The sequence below is a fragment of the Panulirus ornatus genome, chromosome 11 (genome assembly GCF_036320965.1).
Source record: "Panulirus ornatus isolate Po-2019 chromosome 11, ASM3632096v1, whole genome shotgun sequence".
Lineage (NCBI taxonomy): Eukaryota > Metazoa > Arthropoda > Malacostraca > Decapoda > Palinuridae > Panulirus > Panulirus ornatus.
The window spans coordinates 7017765-7043963 of NC_092234.1; the positions used below are offsets into that span (position 1 = coordinate 7017765).

General features: G+C 38.0%; 2 protein-coding genes and 1 long non-coding RNA gene across 18 annotated transcripts in view; 1 reads left to right on the forward strand and 2 right to left on the reverse strand.

Moving 5' to 3' along the window:
• Positions 1-12821, forward strand: part of LOC139751258 (WD repeat-containing protein 47) — a 184781-nt gene extending 171960 nt beyond the window's left edge. For all 12 annotated transcript variants that reach the window (XM_071666536.1, XM_071666538.1, XM_071666533.1 and 9 more), the window contains 4 exons: positions 321-491; positions 870-1006; positions 6560-6779; positions 8750-12821. In XM_071666536.1, the coding sequence (XP_071522637.1) occupies positions 321-491; positions 870-1006; positions 6560-6779; positions 8750-8895 (674 nt within the window). In that variant the 3' untranslated portion in view covers positions 8896-12821. The remainder of the gene's footprint in view (positions 1-320; positions 492-869; positions 1007-6559; positions 6780-8749) is intronic.
• Positions 10074-21469, reverse strand: LOC139751263 (uncharacterized). Its single transcript, XR_011713319.1, has 3 exons — positions 20043-21469; positions 19679-19844; positions 10074-14672 (listed from the first exon to the last, which is right to left on the reverse strand). It is a non-coding gene; the product is annotated as an uncharacterized lncRNA (long non-coding RNA).
• A 160-nt stretch (positions 21470-21629) lies between these two features.
• The window catches only part of l(2)k05819 (transmembrane protein 94-like protein l(2)k05819), an 85000-nt gene continuing 80430 nt past the window's right edge, over positions 21630-26199 (reverse strand). For all 5 annotated transcript variants that reach the window (XM_071666526.1, XM_071666529.1, XM_071666525.1 and 2 more), the window contains one exon: positions 21630-25377. In XM_071666526.1, coding sequence (XP_071522627.1) covers positions 25305-25377 — 73 coding nt within the window. In that variant the 3' untranslated portion in view covers positions 21630-25304. The remainder of the gene's footprint in view (positions 25378-26199) is intronic.

The following is a 26199-nucleotide window of genomic DNA, read 5'->3' on the forward strand; positions in this document are numbered from 1 at the left end:
ACATCGATAACACCCTGCTTGTGCAGGCATTAGTTGATACCCATAGCAGTTAAAGGGGTAAGTAAATTCTTATGCAGCTGGACTTGACAACTATCAAACTTCCACACAAAACACTTAGGCCAACTGCAGTCCATCCCCTATTTATACTGTGTGTGTGTGTGGGTAAAGATATTTTCTGTGAATTCTGTAGGCAGTAGCATTGAACTGATTTGGTTGTTAGGTTGAACAGGATATATGATAGCTAAACAAAAAGGGATTTATTATTTAATTATTCATTAAACTGAAACTGTTTAATTTGAACAATGGTATTCCTTGTTCAGGTCAAGAAATTGAGCTCACAATGCATGATGGAACAGTAAGGGACATGTGCTTCATAGAAGATTCAAGTAACAAGTCATCCCTTCTCATTTCTGGTGGTGCTGGTGACTGCAAGATATATGTAACAGACTGTGCAACTGGTACCCCATTTCAGGCTCTCTCAGGACATACAGGTGAGTAAAATTGATATTGTAAAAGACAATCACATATTTTGAAAATTTGAGTAAATTGAATGTTACATTTTTAAGTTCCCATGCTGTAATGGAGCATATTTTCATTGTGGATAACAAACCTTTGACAAAGATGGAGGAAGAGAAAGTCATTTGGTATCTTTTGGCCTTTAGGTTATTGAATTAAATGTTTTTATTTAAAAAAGTTTTGAAAGGTATGAGATCCGAGACTAAATGAAAAGGGATTAATCTTTTTATATATTAATTAAACTGAAGCTGTTTTATCTATACAATGGGACAATGGTTCATGGTACAGTGTAAGATTTTATTTCACTTCATAGTGGAAAGTGTTGGTCTTAAATTTTCTGTATCCTTTTGTAGGTCATATCCTTGCTCTACACACATGGGGAGGAGCAATGTTTGTGTCTGGTTCACAGGATAGAACAGTGCGTTTCTGGGACCTCCGAACTAGAGGCTGTGTTAATGTTATTACACCTGCAGCCACGCCAACAAAACCAGTAAGTGGTTGATGCATGTTGGTGAATTGCAGGGCCCTGATATAGATTGACAAGCCTTGAGTATACAGTATTTATGAATACTGTTATCTCTGATTGTGTTTGGATTTTTTTTTTTTCATACTATTCGCCATTTCCTGCATTAGTGAGGTAGTGTGAACAGAGGACTGGACCTTTGAGGAAATATCCTCACCTGGCCCCCTTCTCTGTTCCTTCTTTTGGAAAATTAAAAAAAAAAAAAAAAAGAGGGAAGGATTTCCAGCCCCCCGCTCCCTTCCCTTTTAGTTGCCTTCTACGACACGCAGGGAATACATGGGAAGTATTCTTTGTCCCCTATCCCCAGGCAGCGGGTTTGGATGGTATTGCAGTGGAATTTATTAAAAAAGGGGGTGATTGTTTTGTTGACTGGTGGGTAAGGTTATTTAATGAATGTATGACTCATGGTGAGGTGCCTGAGGATTGGCGGAATGCTTGCATAGTGCCATTGTACAAAGGCAAAGGGGATAAAAGTGAGTGCTCAAATTACAGTAGTATAAGTTTGTTGAGTATTCCTGGGAAATTATATGGGAGGGTATTGATTGAGAGGGTGAAGGCACATACAGAGCATTAGATTGGGGAAGAGCAGTGTGGTTTCATTAGTGGTAGAGGATGTGTGGATCAGGTGTTTGCTTTGAAGCATGTATGTGAGAAATACTTAGAAAAGCAAATAGATTTGTATGTAGCATTTATGGATCTGGAGAAGGCATATGATAGAGTTGATAGAGATGCTCTGTGGAAGATATTAAGAATATATGGTGTAGGAGGCAAGTTGTTAGAAGCAGTGAAAAGTTTTTATCGAGGATGTAAGGCATGTGTATGTGTAGGAAGAGAGGAAAGTGATTGGTTCTCAGTGAATGTTGGTTTGCGGCAGGGGTGCGTGATGTCTCCATGGTTGTTTAATTTGTTTATGGATGGGGTTGTTAGGGAGGCGAATGCAAGAGTTTTGGAAAGAGGGGCAAATATGCAATCTGTTGTGGATGAGAGAGCTTGGGAAATGAGTCAGTTGTTTTTCACTGATGATACAGCGCTGGTGGCTGATTCGGGTGAGAAACTGCAGAAGTTGGTGACTGAGTTTGGTAAAGTGTGTGAAAGAAGAAAGCTGAGAGTAAATATGAATAAGAGCAAGGTTGTTAGGTTCAGTAGGGTTGAGGGACAAGTCAATTGGGATTTAAGTTTGAATGGAGAAAAACTAGAGGAAGTGAAATGTTTTAGATATCCGGGAGTGGCTTTGGCAGCAGATGGAACCATGGAAGCAGAAGTGAATCATAGGGTGGGGGAGGGGCGAAAGTTCTTGGAGTGTTGAAAAATGTGTGGAAGTCGAGAACGTTATCTTGGAAAGCAAAAATGGGTATGTTTGAAGGAATAGTAGTTCCAACAATGTTATATGGTTGCGAGACGTGGGCTATAGATAGAGTTGTGCGGAGGAGGGTGGATGTGCTGGAAATGAGATGTTTGAGGACAATATGCGGTGTGAGGTGGTTTGATCGAGTGAGTAATGAAAGGTTAAGAGAGATATGTGGTAATAAAAAGAGTGTGGTTGAGAGAGCAAAAGAGGATGTTTTGTAATGGTTTGGTCACATGGAGAGAATGAGTGGGGAAAGATTGACAAAGAGGATATATGTGTCAGAGGTGGAGGGAACTAGGAGAAGTGGGAGACCAAATTGGAGGTGGAAGGATGGAGTGAAAAAGATTTTGAGTGATTGGGGCCTGAACATGCAGGAGGGTGAAAGGCTTGCAAGGAATAGAGTGAATTGGAACGATGTGGTATTCCGGGGTCGACATGCTTTTTCACTGGATTGAACCAGGGCATGTGAAGCGTATGGGGTAAACCATGGAAAGTTTTGTGGGGCCTGGATGTGGAAAGGGAGCTGTGGTTTCGATGCATTATACATGACAGCTAGTGACTGAATGTGAACGAATGTGGCCTTTGTTGTCTTTTCCTAGCGCTACTTCGTGCACATGCGGGGAGAGGGGGTTGTCATTTCATGTGTGGCGGGGTAGCGACGGGAATGAATAAGGGCAGACTATGAATTATGTACATGTGTATATATGTATATGTCTGTATGTGTATATATATGTATATGTTGAGGTGTATAGGTATGTATATGTACGTGTGTGGATATACATGTGTATGTGGGTGGGTTGGGCCATTCTTTCATCTGTTTCCTTGCACTACCTCACTAACGCGAACACAAATATCATCCAAACCAGCTGCCTTGCTGGTTTTCCTCTTCCGCAAAGCTTTTACTACCTCTTCTCTTTTTACCAAATCATTCTCCCTAACCCTCTCACTTCACACATTACCTCGACCAAAACACCCTATATCTGCCACTCTATCATCTAACACATTCAACAAATATTCAAAATACTCACTCCATCTGCTTTTCATATTACCACTAATTGTTATTACCTCCCCATTAGCCCCTTTAACCGATGTTCCCATTTGATCTCTTGTCTTACACACTTTATTTACCTCCTTCCAAAACATCTTTTTATTCTCCCAAAAATTTAATGATACTCTCTCATCCCAACTCTCATTTGCCCTCTTTTTCACCTCTTGCACCTTTCTCTTGACCTCCTGCTTCTTTCTTTTATACATCCCCCAGTCATTATAGATAAATAGATATGTACGTATATGAAAGACTTAGTTAGAAGAAATCGGTAGAAAGGTGCACAAATGAATGGCTGTTAAGATGCTCATGTGACAGGTAATATGTTGGTAAGGTTGTATATAATTAGAAGGATACTTATGGTAGAGAATGAAGATGAGAGAAAGGTATTTGGTGTGAAGAAATTGTTTGAAAAGTGAATGGGTGAAAAACTAATGAGATGGTAGGGCTGTACAGAACATGTGGCAGAGAATATGGAAATAAGGAGGAGATAGTGGTGACAGATGCATCCAGATAGTGGTGACAGATGCAGTTAGTGTTATGTAGAAGGCCACAGACATAATTGATGATACCAGGGGCATGTTTGCAATGGAGGCATTTTGTGTTCGAGCCAAAATGTGATTGGAAATGTATTGCTTAAAACACTAACTTTATATATATATATATATATATATATATATATATATATATATATATATATATATATATATATATATATATATATTTCTTTTTCTTTCATACTATTCGCCATTTCCCGCATTAGCGAGGTAGCGTTGAGAACAGAGGACTGGGCCCTTGAGGGAATATCCTCACCTGGGCCCCTTCTCTGTTCCCTCTTTTGGAAAATTAAAAAAAAAAGTGAGAGGGGAGGATTTCCAGCCCCCCGCTCCCTCCCCTTTTAGTCGCCTTCTACGACACGCAGGGAATACGTGGGAAGTATTCTTTCTCCCCATATGGTAATAAAAAGTGTGTTGAGAAAGCAGAAGAGAGTGCGCTGAAATGATCTGGCCATATGGAGAGAATGAGTGAAGAAAGGTTGACAAAGAGGACATGAGCATCAGAAGTGAAGGGATCAAGGAGAAGCAGGAGACCAAAATTGAGGTGAAAGGATGAAGTGAAAAAGATTCTGAGCGATCAGGGCCTGAACAAGCAGGAGGGCGAAAGGTGTGCATGGAAAAGAGTAACCGGAACAATGTAGTACACTGGGATTGATTTGCCGTCAATGGACTAAACCAGGGCATGTGAACTGTCTGGGCCAAACCATGGAAAGGTTTGTGGGGCCTGGGAGTGGGTTGGAAGCTGCGACCTTGGTGCATTACACATGACAGCTAGAGAATGAATGTGAGTGGATGTGGCCTCTCTTCATCTGTTTCCTAGCTCTACCTTGCCGACACAGGGAGGTGATCGGGTGTGGGGGAGAATAAGGTGCATGTGTTACCTTCTTTCTTATCCTTTATGCAATTATGATGCTTTCTATCAGGCGGGGTGGCATCAAAAATGGATGAAGGCAGTAAGCATCAATATGTACATGTGTTTGTAGGTCTTTCTTCTTCATACTACTCGCCACCTCCCACGTCAGCGAGGCAGCGCCAAGAACAGAGGACTGGGCCCCCAAGGGAACATCCCCACCCGGCCCCCCCCTCCGTTCCCTCTCTGGGGGAAAAAAAAAAAAAAAAAAAAAAAAAAAGGTATATATATATATATATATATATATATATATATATATATCGAGGATGTAAGGCATATGTACGTGTAGGAAGAGAGGAAAGTGATTGGTTCTCAGTGAATGTAGGTTTGTGGCAGGGGTGTGTGATGTCTCCATGGTTGTTTAATTTGTTTATGGATGGGGTTGTTAGGGAGGTAAATGCAAGAGTTTTGGAAAGAGGGGCAAGTATGAAGTCTGTTGGGATGAGAGAGCTTGGGAAGTGTCAGTTGTTGTTCGCTGATGATACAGCGCTGGTGGCTGATTCATGTGAGAAACTGCAGAAGCTGGTGACTGAGGTTGGTAAAGTGTGTGGAAGAAGAAAGTTAAGAGTAAATGTGAATAAGAACAAGGTTATTAGGTACAGTAGGGTTGAGGGTCAAGTCAATTGGGAGGTGAGTTTGAATGGAGAAAAACTGGAGGAAGTGAAGTGTTTTAGATATCTGGGAGTGGATCTGGCAGCGTATGGAACCATGGAAGCGGAAGTGGATCATAGGGTGGGGGAGGGGGCGAAAATTCTGGGAGCCTTGAAAAATGTGTGGAAGTCGAGAACATTATCTCGGAAAGCAAAAATGGGTATGTTTGAAGGAATAGTGGTTCCAACAATGTTGTATGGTTGCGAGGCGTGGGCTATGGATAGAGTTGTGCGCAGGAGGATGGATGTGCTGGAAATGAGATGTTTGAGGACAATGTGTGGTGTGAGGTGGTTTGATCGAGTGAGTAACGTAAGGGTAAGAGAGATGTGTGGAAATAAAAAGAGCGTGGTTGAGAGAGCAGAAGAGGGTGTTTTGAAGTGGTTTGGGCACATGGAGAGAATGAGTGAGGAAAGATTGACCAAGAGGATATATGTGTCGGAGGTGGAGGGAACGAGGAGAAGAGGGAGACCAGATTGGAGGTGGAAAGATGGAGTGAAAAAGATTTTGTGTGATCGGGGCCTGAACATGCAGGAGGGTGAAAGGAGGGCAAGGAATAGAGTGAATTGGAGCGATGTGGTATACCGGGGTTGACGTGCTGTCAGTGGATTGAATCAGGGCATGTGAAGCGTCTGGGGTAAACCATGGAAAGCTGTGTAGGTATGTATATTTGCGTGTGTGGACGTATGTATATCCTTGCGCTACCTCGCAAACGTGGGAGACAGCGACAAAGTATAATAAAAAAAATAATAAAAAATATATATATATATATATAGCTGATCATAGTTTTAGTGTAGAAGATTTTGATTGCTTTAGTACATTGGATAAAAAAAATTGAAACTGAGGCAGTATGCTGGTAACCTCCTATACCAATAAAGGAGAGAGTAGTACAAGGTAATTGGTATTTATATAGGCTTTTACTGTATTTCCTTTATATACCCCAGTGTAACATTCAAAGAATTAGGAGCAAATTTTTGATGAATAGAAGATTAAAGTCTATTTGATGGAACAGGGTGCTCCTGTGGCTTCAGTGTGTGTGGACCCAAGTGGTCGACTACTTGTGACGGGCCATGAGGATTCTGTTTGCTCTCTGTATGATGTGCGAGGCTCTCGATGCATCCAGGCCTTCCGGCCCCATTCCTCAGATGTTCGCTCTATCAGATTCTCACCTTCTGCGTATTATCTACTCACTGCTGGATATGACAACAAACTTGTCCTAACTGACCTGCAAGGTAAGTTTGCTGCATTTAGAAGGAAGTTTAGAAGGGAGATGTTGAATTGAAAAATTATTATACCAGTATTATTATAAATGACTGTTTTGGACCATTTTGGACATCAGAAAAATTGTGGTACCAGTTAAATAACTTGTAGATGTCTGGAAAATGAAGGTAACATGTTGGTGATTTTAGGAAAAGGGTAGTAGTAGTAGTAGGTGGATACAGTATTGTGAAATGAAGATGGTAAGAGATGTAGAAGTGATATCAAAGCCAAATAGTATTTATAAGAAATGGAAGAATTGCTTTGAATTTCTTTTTAATGTCACATTTTAACAAACACTTAAGGAGCTGTAACTTAATAAGGGTATGTTCCTGTCTGTGCTATGATGGCTACTATTAAAAAGCGGTAGAAGCTTAAAGTACCTACTCTTTGTTTAAGAAGAAAAAGGGAATGATGAAAAGTATAGTCAGAGGGAGACTGATCATACAGAGAACTCAAAGGTGGCAAATAAGTGAGAGAAATATGGGAAGACTTCCATAAACTGAATAGATGCAACAATCATAACTTGATATGGTACATTTTAAAGGAATGTTAAACATTATAGAGAATTTGTTTTGTAAATGTTGGAGGTTAGGTATCTTAATAGCAACGTAGAAGATTCAAGACAATATTTCAGTAAAGTGAAAGGTGATTAGTGTGGCTTTATTGATGCACATTATTGAGTACCAACCAGTTTTACTCTAACTGATTGCTGAGAAAATGTTTAAAACCACCTTCACGTATGGAACGTATGATATTTGGGGAAAAGTACATAAGAGTATGATAGTGTATGTGACAGAGTCATGCAGGGTTAAGGATTTTCCTGTGGGCACCCCTCATAGTGTATGTGGAGTTGTGTAAGTTTAAGGAATTTCCTGTGGTCACCCCCTGGATAGGAGTTCTCAAGGAGGAATGAGCGTAAGATATTGATCGATAGATGGAGCACAAGATAGATTCACAAGAAAATTTGTTAGTTTTATTGGTGTCTACTTTTGGGAAATGCTGCTTGACGTAGTGAATGGATTGATGAGCACTTTGCCTGAACCATGACCAGCAAAGTATGGGGATAAGGTGTTAAAGATTATTGTAATACAATTATTATGTAGAATATATATAAATGGATTAGGCAGTCTTGGCTAGTACTTTACCTTCTAAGGTGGAAGTAGAAGACTTGCTGAAGAAGTTGGATGTTTTACATTGGTGATATTGTCTCTTTGGATGAATTGAATGAAAAACTGGAAGAATTTGTGAAGGGGAAAGTTAGATATATTAGCTAAATGGAGTAACAAGGTGCTGTTTGAGGAGAGGGACTTAATCTCTGACATGAGGCCTAAAGAACTACAGTGATGAGTGCATCACATTTAAATTTCGAGAAAATGAGCTTCAAAGTTTTAAGAAAGTAAACAGCCATAACAGACAAAAAATTATAGATTTTGAAGTGTTTGTTGCTGCTTATAGCAATGAGAAAGGATAATTAATTGTGGATAGTATTCATAGTAATGATGATTATGATAATACCTCCTTCCCCAAACAACCTGCTCATTGGAACAAGAAGATAGCCCACAGAAGTTAAAAGTCTAGCATAGCACTCCAGCATATAACATAATTCACCACATTGCGGTGAAGTAGTGTAATAAGTATGTTTCGAAGTTAGGTTTGTGTTATTTTTTACCAATAGTTTTGTTACTGAATGTTAAAGAAGATAGATAGATAGATATATAGATAGATAGATATATAGATAGATAGAGAGGTATGTTCATTTCCACATCAGCCTGATGAAACTCAAGGAAAGTGCTGCATGGTGAAACTTTAGCACTTGAGAAGATATGTGAATTGGGTGCAAAATTTACCTCTTAACCAGATCATGTCACATAAGGCAGATACTGTTTGCTTTCTTAATTCACCTCATGCCTGTCTAATTACTCGACTTGTTTTTCATTCCTAGGTGACCTGACACTGCCATTACCCAGTGTTGTTGTTGCTGAGCATCAGGATAAGGTCATCTCTGGTCGGTGGCACCCCACAGATTTTTCTTTCATCTCAACCTCTGCAGATAAGATGTGCACTCTTTGGGCTCTACCTCCTGTTTAATATAAGCCAGGAGACTGGAATTTCTCAGCCTGTCTTACAATCACCTGTGACAAAGAATGTATACAATTGACATAGGAAATTGGCACTCCTAGAACTTTTTCATGTAAGCCAGGAGAATGGAATATCTCAGCCTGTCTAATGATCACCTACAAAAAAATGTTCATGTGAAAGTAATTTATAGTTGGAATTCGTACTGTACAGTTTTGAGTGCCAGTTAACAGATTTACCGCCAGCCTTTGAAAAAAATGAATCCCTACCACAGGAAGGTAAGTCTTTGAGGTTCCTCCAAAGTTGCCTTGTGGTAGGTAAAGATTTTTATGCAGTTAGCTCACATATTTGCATAATTAAGATATTTTATTAAAGTTCATCTTGCCATTTTCTCCATTCTTTGGCATGATGATGGCACTTTGATTCGGCCTTATTTGGGTATGCTCCTTTAAAAATAATTTTTCATGGTGATGTAGGATTCTGGCATACTGAGATATTTTAGCTGAATATTTTCTATGAATTTGTGATAGTGCATTTTCTTTAGAGCCACAAAACTTACTGTTTAAGATAAATCCAGATAAAAGTTCAATCGCAGTAGAAATAGATGGTATCTGGTTCTTCTGTAATTATGTGGAGGATGCTAAATTTGATACCTATCAACTGACTCTGCCAAAACAGTTTAGTGCAGATTCAGAAAGTCCAGCTCATATGCTCTTCATCCTTCTCTAGATTGTTGATATTAGAGTGCTGTCTTTATATTCAATTTTAACATTTTCTGTGTTGATTGCTTCAAAATCTCTGATTAACATTTACAGTTGCAGACATTACTTTTATACTGAAATTTTTCAATGTTATTGAAAAACAGATTGTGAATATGCAATATTTTATTTTATTTCCCATTTTACATGTCAGTATTGCCTTTTCATGCATTAAAAACAAGATGGTGCACACAGAATCTTCTGTAGGTATTTCTTCAAGCATTTTCTCAGTGATGGAGGAATTGTGTAGCATTAACCTCAAAATTCCTCATTATTGTTATAGAAACCTTTTGAAAGGGTTTGAAATCAGTACTTAATGAAAAATGCTCTCTTCTCTGTAAAGTACTATTATCTTTGAGGTTTTTCTTTAATTTAATTTTGAACGTCAAGAACTCAGGTCAGTCGTAAAATTTGAATCCGTTTTGTTTTATAAATAGTAAATTTAGTATTTTTTTGTACTGTATTCAGTGTTCATTTTTACTTTTGTAAACATTTGGTATTTGTTAGTGGAAATTACTCGAGTATAATTCATTTAATACAAAATGTAGCAGTTCATAAGGATGGAGTTTTTAATCCATAATATGGTTTTCTCTTTTGTTCATACCCTTGTCATGTACACCATTCTTTACATGAAGTGATGGTACCAGATAACATGTTTAGGAAGGAAGGATGTCAGGATTGGAGACAAGATTTCCATGTAGGTGAATGAATAAAGACTGACTTGTTGCCTATCATAATATTGGAAATGTAAACCATGATTAAATTTTAAACTGGAAATTAACATTTAAATGTACAAGCATTATTTACTGTAAAAGTTATTCTGCAGTTTTAGGAGGAACTACAAATATTTTTATTCAAAGCTGTACATAGGAAACCGTATTGGTGGACTGTGAAAAGCTCTTAACTGCCAGTATATATACATTTGATGGCAAGCTTTAAGATAACTTTATGATTGTATCTCTGTCATGAATAAGCCTCATGTAATCTAGTGATGAGAGTGTTCTACCCTGCAATATCTTGTAGTAAGTATGATAAATGTTGATGTTCATCTTCCAACTCTGTATATAATGTGTTGGTTGTATAAACTCTTTGCATTCTGAGGTTTAAATGTTAAGTGACACCTCGGCAGTACTTCTGAGAGGTTATTTCACTTTAATTCTTAATAAAGTGAAAAGTAATGCAAAGATTAGGATATACACCAACAAAGCCACTAGGTAGAATCTCTATGTCTGTCCCTGTGTTCATCACATATAAAAGAATAAGTTTGATATTTTCTTGTAAACTAATATGGTGTGTGAAAAATGACTATTTGTCAATGATAACTGCAGCTCTTAGAAAGAAAGGTAACAGTAATTGCATCTTGTAGATTATAAAAATAATAATTAATAATAATCCAGAGTGCAAATAGAAACACTGGGAAGAGTGGATCAACAACCTTCAGCAATGATGTGTAGCTTTAAATTTGCTGCATGAAAAAAGAAAGCATAGCACTCTTGCTTTTTTACTTATGAAAGTCACTGTGCTTTAATTATTGGGTTGCAGTATCTTTTCTCTACGTAAAGATCTGTAAATATTCGTTGTGCAGCCATAAACACGTTAGCCTAGTTATTGTCTGTTGGGAACGGAGATATATCGATGGCAACCTAAACAAAGTTTTATGTAGACCAGTATATGTGATATCAAAGCCATTCTTGTAATAGATGCTGATTTTTAGATGAAGATGTGATATTGCTTATTTCTTCAAGGAATTCTGATAATGTATTCTGTAACATTCTCTTTCACTTAGAAAGTGAGAGCATTTCTATGAAGACAAGAATGGTTTTTATACCCTAAAACATTATAATTTTGTTTGATGGTACCTTTGATATACTGTTAACCGTTATATAAAGTCCTTTGCAAAATATTTTTTACCCATAGAAAGTTTATCCTTTATATATGCAAGTAAACTTTTTTAAATGTTTCAAAAGGCAAAGTTTAGGTAAAGTAGTTAAAACTCCTTGTAAACTATTTTGCATACCAACCAGATATATATGAAGGGAATCTCAATTTTGGGCATATTTCCCAATGTGGAATTCATATCTAGTTAAAGTCAAGTCAACAGTAGGGTAAATGGCTATGAATGTAAATACTATTAAATGTACCTAAATTTGGATATATTGAAGTACCTTGGTGAGGTATTATATATATATATATATATGTTCCCTTGGAATTGAACTTCCTGTCCTACTCTTTTTCCATCATTTATTTTTTGCTACTTTATAACAATTTTCAAAGAATATATTTCACGGCAAAATGTGTTACATATTGTATCTGCATTACATCAGGGGTTCCAAACATTGCCTTAGATAAAGAATTGCTGTGAGGTAAAAGTAGTCTTAGTTAATTGGCTGTTGATAAAGTATTTGTGAGATATGTATATATATATAAATATAGTGTATTTTTTAATTGAAATTTTGGGAATTTAGTTGACTGCATACGTATAAACTTGACTATTATTTGTAATATTGTCACAAATATATCGAGTTGAACTACTAATTTTTACATTCATGTAAATTGATGGTTGCTCATGAAAAGGACATGCCTTTTTGTAAATTGGAAATTTTACTGTACCAGAAACCCTTTACTTGTACTGTGTACCTAGCAAAGAATAGATGAGGTGTTGTATTTAAACTTATTCTTAATCATGCTGTGATCTTATCGGCAACTCTACCTTGGAAACACTTGTGAATTCTCATTATAAGGTATATCTTATGAAATGTTGTAAATTATACTTTGTAACATATTTTGTTTCTCATTTAAGCTTTTCAGTCATGTGTTTAGGCTTCATTAATACTCATATTTTTCGATGATAGCATTAGTTTTAAGCTGAAGCATCTTCAGTTTATTCTCAGTGTAACCCTTTTTTTGTGAATATATGCATTCCATTTAGATACAATAGTCAGCTTTCCAAAGACTATTGTTGCTGTCATCCACTGTTTGCTCCATATTTTTAATTTTATTTGCTACATGCAAACATTAGATTAAGTATCCTTGTTTTACTAAAATACTTGATCTTATGTTTTAGTTGCTCAATGGGTAGCTCTGGTGATGTGCTTTCCCTTCACAAGTATAAAATCTGGTTTAATTTCCTCTCAATTCTTCACACTTATTGTAATTTAATAAATAAATGTATGATCTGTACGTACCTTAATCTGAATCCCATAAGAAAGCATTCCTATAAATTTTTTTTTTTTTGCTTTGTTGCTGTCTCCCGCGTTTGCGAGGTAGCGCAAGGAAACAGACGAAAGAAATGGCCCAACCCACCCCCATACACATGTATATACCCACACGTCCACACACGCAAATATACATACCTATACATCTCAATGTACACATATATATACACACACAGACACATACATATATACCCATGCACACAATTCACACTGTCTGCCTTTATTCATTTCCATCGCCACCTCGCCACACATGGAATACCATCCCCTCCCCCCTCATGTGTGCGGGGTAGCGCTAGGAAAAGACAATAAAGGCCTCATTCGTTCACACTCAGTCTCTAGCTGTCATGCAATAATGCCCGAAACCACAGCTCCCTTTCCACATCCAGGCCCCACACAGCTTTCCATGGTTTACCCCAGACGCTTCACATGCCCTGATTCAATCCACTGACAGCACGTCAACCCCGGTATACCACATGGATCCAATTCACTCTATTCCTTGCCCGCCTTTCACCCTCCTGCATGTTCAGGCCCCGATCACTCAAAATCTTTTTCACTCCATCTTTCCACCTCCAATTTGGTCTCCCACTTCTCGTTCCCTGCACCTCCGACACATATATCCTCTTGGTCAATCTTTCCCCACTCATTCTCTCCATGTGCCCAAACCATTTCAAAACACCCTCTTCTGCTCTCTTAACCACGCTCTTTTTATTTCCACACATCTCTCTTACCCTTACATAACTTACTCGATCAAACCACCTCACACCACACATTGTCCTCAAACATCTCATTTCCAGCACATCCATCCTCCTGCGCACAACTATATCCATAGCCCACGCCTCGCAACCATACAACATTGTTGGAACCACTATTCCTTCAAACATACCCATTTTTGCTTTCCGAGATAATGTTCTCGACTTCCACACATTCTTCAAGGCTCCCAGGATTTTCGCCCCCTCCCCCACCCTATGATTCACTTCCACTTCCATGGTTCCATCCGCTGCCAGATCCACTCCCAGATATCTAAAACACTTTACTTCCTCCAGTTTTTCTCCATTCAAACTTACCTCCCAACTGACTTGACCCTCAACCCTACTGTACCTAATAACCTTGCTCTTATTCACATTTACTCTTAACTTTCTTCTTTCACACACTTTACCAAACTCAGTCACCAGCTTCTGCAGTTTCTCACATGAATCAGCCACCAGCACTGTATCATCAGCAAACAACAACTGACTCACTTCCCAAGCTCTCTCATCCACAACAGACTTCATTTTTGCCCCTCTTTCCAAAACTTGCATTCACCTCCCTAACAACCCCATCCATAAACAAATTAAACAACCATGGAGACATCACACACCCCTGCCGCAAACCTACATTCACTGAGAACCAATCACTTTCCTCTCTTACTACACGTACACATGCCTTACATCCTCGATAAAAACTTTTCACCGCTTCTAGCAACTTGCCACCCACACCATATATTCTTAATACCTTCCACAGAGCATCTCTATCAACTCTATCATATGCCTTCTCCAGATCCATAAATGCTACATACAAATCCATTTGCTTTTCTAAGTATTTCTCACATACATTCTTCAAAGCAAACACCTGATCCACACATCCTCTACCACTTCTGAAACCACACATAAATAACATTCATATATGGCTCTCTATATCTCTTTTACTGCTCCATAAGTCAGCCCTTCTCTATCTTTTGCTTTTTTTTTTTTTTTTTACTTACAGCTTCCTTCTATAGCATAGGTGGGCAAAGCAGGCTTACAGGCTGGATCTAGCTCGCAACAAGATGCAATTAGGTCTGCAATGTTACAAAAAACATGGAATTAGAATTGGTTTTAATATGAATAGGAAGTGCATCGATGAGTGAATGGAATGGCAAGGCTTTCATAAACTAAATGGCTGCAACAAGTACAACTTTCTTGTTTGCATTTGAAGGGAATGTTAAATAATATTAAAGAATTAATTTGAAAAATGTAAGAGGTCAGACACATAACAGTAATATAGAGGATTCAAAAGACAGAATATTTCAGCTAATTTGTTGAAAATATTTGAAGAAACAAAAAGAGGTCAGACACATAACAGTAATATAGAGGATTCAAAAGACAGAATATTTCAGCTAATTTGTTGAAAATATTTGAAGAAACAAATTCATTTAAGGAACATATATAATTTGGTGAGGTGCCTGAGAATTGGCGGAATGCTTGCATAGTGCCATTGTACAAAGGGAAAGGGGATAAGAGTGAGTGCTCAAATAACAGAGGTATAAGTTTGTTGAGTATTCCTGGTAAATTATATGGGAGGGTACTGATTGAGAGGGTGGAGGCATGTACAGAGCATCAGATTGGGGAAGAGCTGTGTGGTTTCAGAAGTGGTAGAGGATGTGTGGATCAGGTGTTTGCTTTGAAGAATGTATGTGAGAAATACTTAGAAAAGCAAATGGATTTGTATGTAGCATTTATGGATCTGGAGAAGACATATGATAGAGTTGATAGAGATGCTCTGTGGAAGGTATTAAGAATATATGGTGTGGGAGGCAAGTTGTTAGAAGCAGTGAAAAGTTTTTATCGAGGATGTAAGGCATGTGTACGTGTAGGAAGAGAGGAAAGTGATTGGTTCTCAGTGAATGCTGGTTTGCGGCAGGGGTGTGTGATGTCTCCATGGGTGTTTAATTTGTTTATGGGTGGGGTTGTTAGGGAGGTGAATGCAAGAGTTTTGGAAAGAGGGGCAAGTATACAGTCTGTTGTGGATGAGAGCTTGGGAAGTGAGTCAGTTGTTCGCTGATGATACAGCGCTGGTGGCTGATTCATGTGAGAAACTGCAGAAGCTGGTGACTGAGTTTGGTAAAGTGTGTGAAAGAAGAAAGTTAAGAGTAAATGTGAATAAGAGCAAGGTTATTAGGTATAGTAGGGTTGAGGGTCAAGTCAATTGGAAGGTAAGTTTGAATGGAGAAAAACTGGAGGAAGTAAAGTGTTTTAGATATCTGGCAGCGGATGGAACCATGGAAGCGGAAGTGAATCATAGGGTGGGGGAGGGGGTGAAAATTCTGGGAGCCTTGAAGAATGTGTGGAAGTCGAGAACATTATCCCGGAAAGCAAAAATGGGTATGTTTGAAGGAATAGTGGTTCCAACAATGTTGTATGGTTGCGAGGCGTGGGCTATGGATAAAGTTGTGCGCAGGAGGGTGGATGTACTGGAAATGAGATGTTTGAGGACAATATGTGGTGTGAGGTGGTTTCATCAAGTAAGTAATGTAAGGGTAAGAGAGACGTGTGGAAATAAAAAGAGTGTGGTTGAGAGAGCAGAAGAGGGTGTTTTGAAATGGTTTGGTCACATGGAGAGAATGAGTGAGGAAAGATTGACCAAGAGGATATATGTCTCAGAGGTGGAGGGAACGAGGAGAAGTGGGAGACTAAATTGGAGGTAGAAAGATGGAGTGAAAAAGATTTTGAGTGATCGGGGCCTGAACATGCAGGAGGGTGAAAGGCGTGCAAGGAATAGAGTGAATTAGAACGATGTGGTATACCGGGGTTGACGTGCTGTCAGTGGATTGAACCAGGGCATGTGAAGCGTCTGGGGTAAACCATGGAAAGTTCTTTGGGGCCTGGATGTGGAAAGGGAGCTGTGGTTTCGGTGCATTATTACATGACAGCTAGAGACTGAGTGTGAACGAATGGGGCCTTTGTTGTCTTTTCCTAGCGCTACCTCGCACACATGAGGGGGGAGGGGGTTGTTATTCCATGTGTGGCGAGGTGGCGATGGGAATAAATAAAGGCAGACAGTATGAATTATGTACATGTGTATATATGTATATGTCTGTGTGTGTATATATATATGTACATTGAGATGTATAGGTATGTATATTTGCATGTGTATATGGGTGGGTTGGGCCATTCTTTTGTCTGTTTCCTTGTGGTACCTCACATTAGTGGGAGACAGCAACAAAGCAAATAATAATAATATAATTTGGAAAAACACATGGTAGAATGTGTTTATTAGTGTATGCTTTTCCAGAGTGTATTCGTGATAGTGATAATTATGATCATAGGTTTCCACAAAAAAATCTTTTTCGCCCCTATATATTTTCAAAGGCAGCCACACTTACATTTTAGTACCCTCTGATCTCTCCTTTGGCCTTGATTACCACCTGCACATGTCTGGACATGGAATTAGCAAGGTTACTGAAGTATTCTTTGTCCATGTTTTGGATCTATAGGGTCTTGATCTCCTAAATGAGGTGTTGCTGGAAGCAAGTTTGATTTTGATTTGGTTTCAGTAGTTCTTGATTGGGTCAAGGTCTGGGGTTCTCAGGCCCCTCCAACAATTGAATATTTTTCTCAGCAAATTCACCTTTCTAGCCTTATGGCAGAGGGCAGTATCCTGCATAAAGCGATCATACCCGTGAGCCTCATAAAATGGGAGCACCTTAATATACTGCTTTTCTGTTTTTAGGTACCCTCTCCTACTCATTATATGACTAAAGCAAACCCAGATCATCACACTATCTGGGTGTTTCACTGTGAAATGAATCGTACTAGCTGGCATCTTATTCCAGTGATGCTCACCCGTCATTGCATTTCTTTGCAAATCTGAGTCATTTGCATTTCATTTCCTTTGTAAGCAGTGGTTTAGCAGCTAACTTGCAGGAAAGAATGTGAAGGTCCTTTTGCAGGCGATTTTGAATAGGTGTTTGAGCCCAGCAGTTTTGGATGGCTTTTCTTGAGCTTGGTGGCTGAAATGTTGGGTTGCTGAATTCAATACTTTTTGTCTTAGGAGATTATTTGTTGATACAGAAGTCTTTCTTGGGCAACCACAGATAGGTTCTGGTGATGGAATGGTGTCAGGGGGACCACAAGCACTGGCAAGCAGCTAACTGATTGTGCATTATGAGCACCAAGTGCGCAAAGAAATCTCACGTGTACCCACATTTTCTTGCCTGGAGACTTAGGGCTTTCTCCTCTTCAGAAAGGTAAGAATCCAAAATCCTGAAGTACAGGTGGAAGAAATACATCACCCTAAAGTGAAATTCCCAAAATGAAGGGGCAGCCAGGAGAAGTAGAGACAAAGATGGCCCGAGGCACAACAAGCAGGTTGCTTGGTGCTCTCACCATTCGAAATGCTAGTCTCAGTGACTGGATACATGATTATTTCATCTCAAAAGCATCATATGGTTGTACCCACAATAAACCTTGGCTGTGTATCTCCTTTGAAAATATATGGGGAGGTGGAGCAGGATTTTTGTGGATGCTGTAATACCAGTAGGTAGTTACTGGTAGGCAGCCAATGACTAGGGAGGTATATTATCCTTACTACCCTCCTGGGTATTGGAAAGGTTAATGACAGCTGCATAGTAAGCCAGCACATTCTCAAGTTGCACTCCTTGGACCCATTTAGCTGTCTTTTCTTTCTACCTCACCCACATTTTCACTATGCGGCCATTACTAACCCTCCTGATACTCTGGCAGGCAATACCTGTAATATACCTCCCTGGTCAGTGGTTACCTACCACCTACTACCTATTAATTGTTATGTTTAAAGGTATAATTGTCCCAGCAATATTATATGGATGTGAGGCATGGGCTACAGATGATGTGCATAGGTGGGTGGATGTGTTGGCAACGATGATATGTGGTGTGATCAAGTAATAAAAGGGTAGGAGAGAGGCGTGGTAAAAAGATGGTAGCTAAGAGAGCTGAAGAGGGTGGTGAAATAATTTGAACATATAGAGAATGAGAGAGGAAAGGTAGAGAAAGTGGATATGTATCAGAAGTGGAGGTAAAAAGGAGAAGGGGGAACCAAACAGAAATGGAAAGATGAAGTGAAAAAGATTTTGATTGATTAGGGCTTGAACATTAACAAGGGTGAAAGATGTGCACTGATAGAATGAACTGAAACAATATGGTACAGAGTAGTCAACATGCTGTTAATGGATGGAATTAAAGCAAGTGAAGTGGCCAGGGTAAATCATGGAAAGGTTGTGGATAGGGAGCTGTGGTTTCAGTGCATTACAAATGACAGAGTGGATGTGGTCTTTAATTGTGTTCCTGGCACTACCTCGCAAATGTGGGAAATGACAATCAAGTATGAAGGAAAGAAAAAGTAAAATGACTTAAGAAAGAAAATGACAGATATGCTAATGCTGGATTACACCATACTGTTTTGCAGCACTAATTAAGTTATATGTATGCAGCTTGGAAAGGTGCTCTATTAAAGTTTTGTTTAATAAAAAATGCTACTCCTGATTTGCTAGAGTTATGCTGCAGGACTGCTCAATGTAGTTTTATTTTATTTGCAAAGCTTTCCTGATAAACAGGGAAATGCTTTACAAAGAGAAAGGCATACGGCATAGGTTGCTAATCCTGGTTTGCCTTTACTCTGTTGCTGTGCTGGAAGAGTATGTTATATGCAGTTAACACAATTGTAATAAATAGAGTTGATATACTCCACATAAGCCTGATCAAACTCTAGGAAAGTACTCTATAGTGAAACTTTGACAATTGAGAAGGTATGTGCTAACCTATCTATCTCTGATGCCTGTTCCCTTCGGGAACTCCCTCTAGGGGATGGCCATGGTAAAGTCTCCATAAATGGTTAACTCCAGTCTTGCTGCTTAGCCTTTTGTGCCTCATCCTTAACAGGCCACTAGCAGAGGGCAACTGTAGCAGTGTTTTATGAAGCTCGTACCTAATGTTCTTGCCTAATATTCCAACCTACTACTTCTAACTACTACTCTTATCTAATGTTTCTACCTACTACTACTACTTAATGTTCCTGTCTAGTATTCCCAAGTAGTACTTCTGCCATTACCCAGTGTTGTTGTTGCTAAGCATCAAGATAACGTCATCTCTGGTCAGTGGCACCCACAGATTCTTTTCATCTCAACCTCTGCAAATATGACATGCACTCCTTGGGGTCTTCCTCCTCTTTAATATAAAGCAGGTTACTGGGATTTCTCAGCTTGTCTTTCAGTTACCTGTGACCAAGAATATGTACAATTAACATAGGAAATTAGCACTCCCACAACTTTTTAATGTAAGCCATGAAAATGGAATATCTCAGCTTATCTTATGATCAACAAAAAATGTTTATATGAAAGTACAGCACAGTTGGCATTCCTACAGTACAGTTTTCAGATGAATGATTTATCCCCAACCTTAAAAAAAATCTTTACCTCAGGAAGGTTGAACAAGAACTCAAAGTAAATGAGTAGTCTTTGAAGTTGCTCCAATGTTGTCTTGTGCAAGATTTTTGTGCAGCCTGAAGGTCAAGCATAGATGATGAGCCTGTGGAAAATACTTAGACTGTGGATAAGCCAACACTGAATCTACTTCAACTGTCATGGTCATACCTTGTCTCACAAATATGGACAACCCAACAGTGAATCTACTTTCACTGTCGTGGTAATACCTTGTTTAAAAAATAGAGAGAAATTACAATAACACTTTCATTTTTATCCATCTATATCTCTGATGCCTGTTCCCAACTGGAACTCCCTCAAGGGGGTGGCCTCGGCAACAGAGTCTCTATAACATGAACTCCAGTGCTGCTTCTTCCTTTAGTGCCTCATCCTTAACAGGTTACTGGCACAGGGTAAATCTAGCACAATGTTTGCAGAGGCTCCTACCTAACTGACTACTACCTAATATTCCTACCTACTACTACTACCCAATGTTTTTACCTAATGCTCCAGCCTAAATATTCCCACTTACTACTTCTATTTACTGTTTATACCATTCTGACAAATGGCAGAAAAATCTAGTTATGAAAAATGAGCTGTGCAAGTTAGGTGTTATGTATGATATGGAGAGACTGTATATTTGTAGACATAATGCTATTAGTTCACATGTGGGTGAGGCAGAAAGAAAAGACAGCCACTTGGGTCAGAAGAGTGCAACCTGACAACCCCTGAAGTGCTAGCTCACTACACAGCCATCTCTAACCCTCCCAATACCCAGGCGGGAAGTACTGGTAATATACCTCCTTGGTCGTTGGCTGCCTACCAACCACTAACTTCAGTCTTACACGTAAATTAACACTTAATGGATTGCCTTGGAAGTAATTGCTGTATCTAGAAGGTTAATATTAAGAGTGCTTAAGGTTTAGTAAAGTTCAAATTTAAGGACACCACTGAAATCTTTTTTTTCTTATAACATTGAAAATACAGCAAATTTCTTTCCTGAGGAACCTGGCTAAAGTTTTCATAAATTCTGTCGATTTCTATAAGTGTTTTCCTTAACTTAACTGTACACCACATTTTCTCCAGCTCAACACATTTCCTCCACATCAGATCAGTTGCATTGCATTTTCATAGGTTCCACTGATTTCTAGAAATGTTTCTCTTACTTTCATGGCCATGTTTTACCAGATCAGCAAAGCCCTCTCCACTATCTATTACAGTTATAATACATATCTTTTTCGTATGTTTGGTAATTTATTCCTTTATCCACTAATTATGGTAGGAATACAATCTAAATTCTCATGTTGTTATATTGTGTCTGGTGCTACCTTGCTAATGCAACAAAGAACTATTAAATGTACGCTATGGGTCCACTGTTTCAAAGAAAGCACAATCAAATTTGTGGTGTTAGTATAAGACAAATATGGTATACTTACCTCCTTTAAGTGGATTTCTCCTATGTTCTGAATGATGAGGCAAGTCTGAAATACGAAAGATCACAAATTCATGTTGAAGGTTATAAGCCTTCTTGTAAGATGCACCAAAACTTGGTCTTCCCAGAAAGTTTGGAACTTTGGGCACATGCACAGCACAATGTATTCAACTGGTTAATAAGTGAGAGAAATATTATAAAACCTTCATTTGAAGTCAAAAAAAGAACAAGCTGAGGGTGTGACTGAAAGTCGTCTTGGCCAGCAGCTGGTTCTTTAGTAAAACCCCACTTTAAGTACAAATGTTTCATTTCCATCTATTTTCCAACCTTTTCTTGGCTATATAAAGACATTAGATGATGGAAACATTATGCAGCCTTTCAATACAGCCTATTTTTTATTAACTTTCTTATATCAAGGGGACAATATGGGAAAATTGTACCTATTGTTCTATCAATGAAAAATAACATGGTTAACAGACATATTCAAAACGGTTACTCACAATATTTCAAGTATATCACCCAAAAATTTTCCTAAATACTCTAAAGAAATACTAACAAAATTCAAATGTACACCACAAAGAAAAAGGTCAATCCATTCTAAGTACATCAAGCATTAACTTTAGTTCCAGAGAAAACACTGAAATAAGTAGTCAAGTGATAAAAGTAAAGATAAAACTTCTTCCTCTTAATGTATACAGTGTCAAGAGTGAATTACTGATAATCATGAATATGGTAATATATGATCTGAATTCATCTGGAAAAAATGGATGAAAGACATTCTGAGATATGGCCACTTTTCTTTGTATACGCACAATACTAACAAACATGGTGTACACCTATTCCTGCACAACAGAATACATACATTCCTAAAATGTTGTCCATAAGCATGGAATTTCAATCAGAGAAGTCCATTTTCTTCTAAACTTCCATGAAATATTTGCAGATTCATTTCTTCATAAACAGTGTTCACTCCAAGGCAATATAAATAAACAAGAACACAAAAAAATTCTCAATAAACACATGATACTGAACTGACATTGTCAGGATAAACTGTCGACAACATTGAAAATAATATAATTATTATATTTTCAAAACTTACTAGAATGATTGCAGTGTTTATCAGCACCTTACATTACAACAGGACTTTGATCCAGACACTTAAGAGTATTAACATATTTCCTAATACAGTACAGCACTTGGATATGCCACTTTTGCAGCACTAACAGGTACTGAATCTTGAGTGGTCTTTTATTTCACATCATATCATATACAGTTTCCACTACGAACGTAACTAATCCTAATGCTTTTGAAATTTGGGTGAACTTTTCATCCACTCTAAACTGACTTAACACTTTCAGTGATACTTCTAAAGTAATTGATTTATGGCTTTTCTTTGTACCTCTGCTATCAGTAGCACTTGACCCTTTTTTTGTAAGTCATCTTGACACTGTTAGGTAGATATGTTGTAAAGATTGTAAATCTTGTCAAAATAACATCACAGAACAATCACTAGAAGGAAGGTAAAGTGATAAAGTCCTAAAGTAAACCAGGAAATACAAAAGATCAATATCAATAAAAATGTCATCTTAATTATAGGTAAAATCACAAACTAAACACCACTAAATTAAGTTGGCCTATGATAAGCAAATTCCAAGTAAAGAACAGGATGTCAAGAAACCTAGAAAACATCAAAATGAAGATAATTGTATGCAAAATTAATGAAAATTAAGTGCATCTGGAACATTAAACACATGAAATTTGTTTTTCAATTCTAATTCTAATTTAATTTTCCATGAGCCCACCCTCAAGAGCCCCCTTTCTACTGACTTATTGTACCAGTAAAACCGATAACATCCTCTCCTTGCATACTGTTTCCTCCTATGCCACTTGATACATATTTATTTTCTTTTTCAAACATTTTATTACTGACTACATAGCATTTTTAAAACAGTACCATATTAGTGCAAAGCATCCATTGAATCATAGATTAAAAAAAAACTAGGACCAAGACCTCCTCGCTGCAAACTGACTGACTCTATCAGCAAAACATAAAATTAAGACACAAACACCTCCTCTTCAAACTACTCGCTGTTAAACTCTCACTTCCTCCAACATACACACTGCCTCCTCTCATCATCTCTCATTCTAATTGATACTAGTTCCTTTTTTATTCTTTTAACTGTTCTATCATTCCTATAGTAAAACTATTGCACTGATGAAACAGTACCACATAATAGAATATCAGTCATTAAATCATGGTGGAGAGTTAAATTAAGGGCAAGACCTCCAAGCTGTAAACTGACAGTCTGCTAGCAAAACAGAAACTGTACATCCACACACCACCTCCTCACACTGCTCACTGATCCATTACAATCTCACCACCTCCTCCCCACACACAAAGCTTGCAACGGCCCTTTCTCATGCTGTTTGATTTTTTTCACCCTAAATTTCTTATTACTATTACCGCACTACAGTTCCTGAATTGGTAAGAGTATAAAATATTCATTTCTTGTGCAAAATAATCAATTTACAGCCATGACAAAAATGTATAAGGTCATCAGATATCCAAAGTTCTGTTAAAATAACTTTTAGGTTAACAGTAAATGAATAGGTTCCTCCTCAGTGAGTTACAGTATAGCAAAAATTGGGTAAGATGCAGGTAATGCTGCATTGGTTCTTACAACAACTCTTCTAAATTTACATTCATTTACATAAAAACCAACAAAATTTCTTACAAACGAATAATTACTGACTGGGTACTACTATGAGCAAAATGGAGGTAATACCATGTGGCAGAGAAGATCTGCCTATCTAAAGGAAGCACTCTCTGGGACTTCATGTCTTCCTTGGAGGATCATTGAATTATGTGATATAGATGAAAAAGTGAGAGCCAAGTAAGAATACCCTACTTCCTCAGGAGCTTTGGGAACAATGAGTGAGTATATACTGTATGTCTTTTCCTATCCATGAAGACCAGTATTAATTGAAATGACACTTATCTTCAAGTGAATGAGTTTTTACTGATTTCATCTAATAAATAAATACATAACCAATGACATGTGAGAAGCTCAAATTGATGAGAAACATTCTCTGCATGTGAAGTTATTCTACACACAGTGAGGAAGTGTATATTAGTGGGACTAAAATTTAACTTGGGTCAACACCCACCTTTGAATTATTGGATGAAATGCAGCGGTGGTAAATCCTGAACTAATCTACTCAAGATGAGTTAAAAAGTACTGATATTTTGTTCCTTACAATCATACTCCAACAAGCCTGTGGCTGCAGGCTTTAATTTTTAGCATTCAAATTATCTCCAGACTTAAACATTTTCCCATACAGTCCCTTTAACCTATCTGAACCTATGAACACATCACTTATTCAGTGTTGTCCCTTTCTATCTAGATGCCTCTTCCTTTATCACAGTTATAAATTATTGGCAAATAAATTATGCAATTGACTATACATACATTGGAAATTTTATATATATAAAAGATATTCAGGCAGTTCATAATAAATGTACATATGACCATATGACTAAATTACCCAATAAATACTTCTTTCAACTAATCTTCTTTGTGTTGTAATACCAATTAATATGAATTTATGCAGTATTCCTATATATCAGAGTATAGTTATAAAAATACACATGTTCAATGAATTTGAAAAAATACCTATTTCTCCACATCACTAACCATATTTCATGAACTATGTCTTTTTATTTTATGACTGAAGTGCAGGGAAAAGTATGCACAACAGCACTGGCACATAACTGAAGTAAATGACGCTGATATACACGTGACGTGAGTCTGCTTGGCCCCATGTTAGAAAGGTGAATTCATCCCAAGCTTTGTGCCAAATTCAAGTCTTGCTCTCTTTTGATATCTTACATTCACTCTGAGGAAATAAGAAGAAACATTAATCATGTACACAAATAATCATTTGAGATACTTACCATTTCAAATAATTGGAATTATTCATGATTAAGGCTGAACTGCACAACACGGATAAAACAAATGAATTCTGTTGTATAAGATATTTCATTTCACAAAAAACAAGTCTATTATATCTATCTACATTACATTACCTTTTCCTACAATGATATGAAAGTGACATACAGTATATTCTTAGTCCACACCATTAGGTGCTGAAGACAACTGTAAAGCATAAAACACCCAATAAAATCGCTCAAAATTCTTCTCACTCAATCTCTCCCCCACTCCTTTTCTTTGCTGTTAGTACTTTCCAATCTGCTCTTTTCACTGACGCTCCAATTTCTTCTCTTGTCCTCCTCACACTTTTCACCTGCTTCCAAAACTTTTTCTTCTCCCTGAAGTTTACAGATTATCATCCCATCTCTGATGAGTTCTTTCTTAGCCCATGCACCTTCAATTTTACCCCATGCTGCTTCCTCTCATACATCTCCCAATCACCTGCACTCCTTCCCTGCAACATCCATACAACTCTCTTTTCTCTTTCACTAACAATCTGACTTGCTGGGATAGGGGAGAGAGAATACTACCCTATGTTCCCAGCATGTCAAGGAAGGTGACTAAAAGGGGCAAGAGCAAGTGGCTTAAAATCCTCCCACTATTTGTTTTTCAAATTCTAAAAGATGGAACAGAAGACCAAGCCAAATGAGGAATGACCATCCTCCTCGAAGGCTCAGATTGGAGTGTCTGTGTGTGGATGTAACTAAGATGAAATGAAATGAAAGAT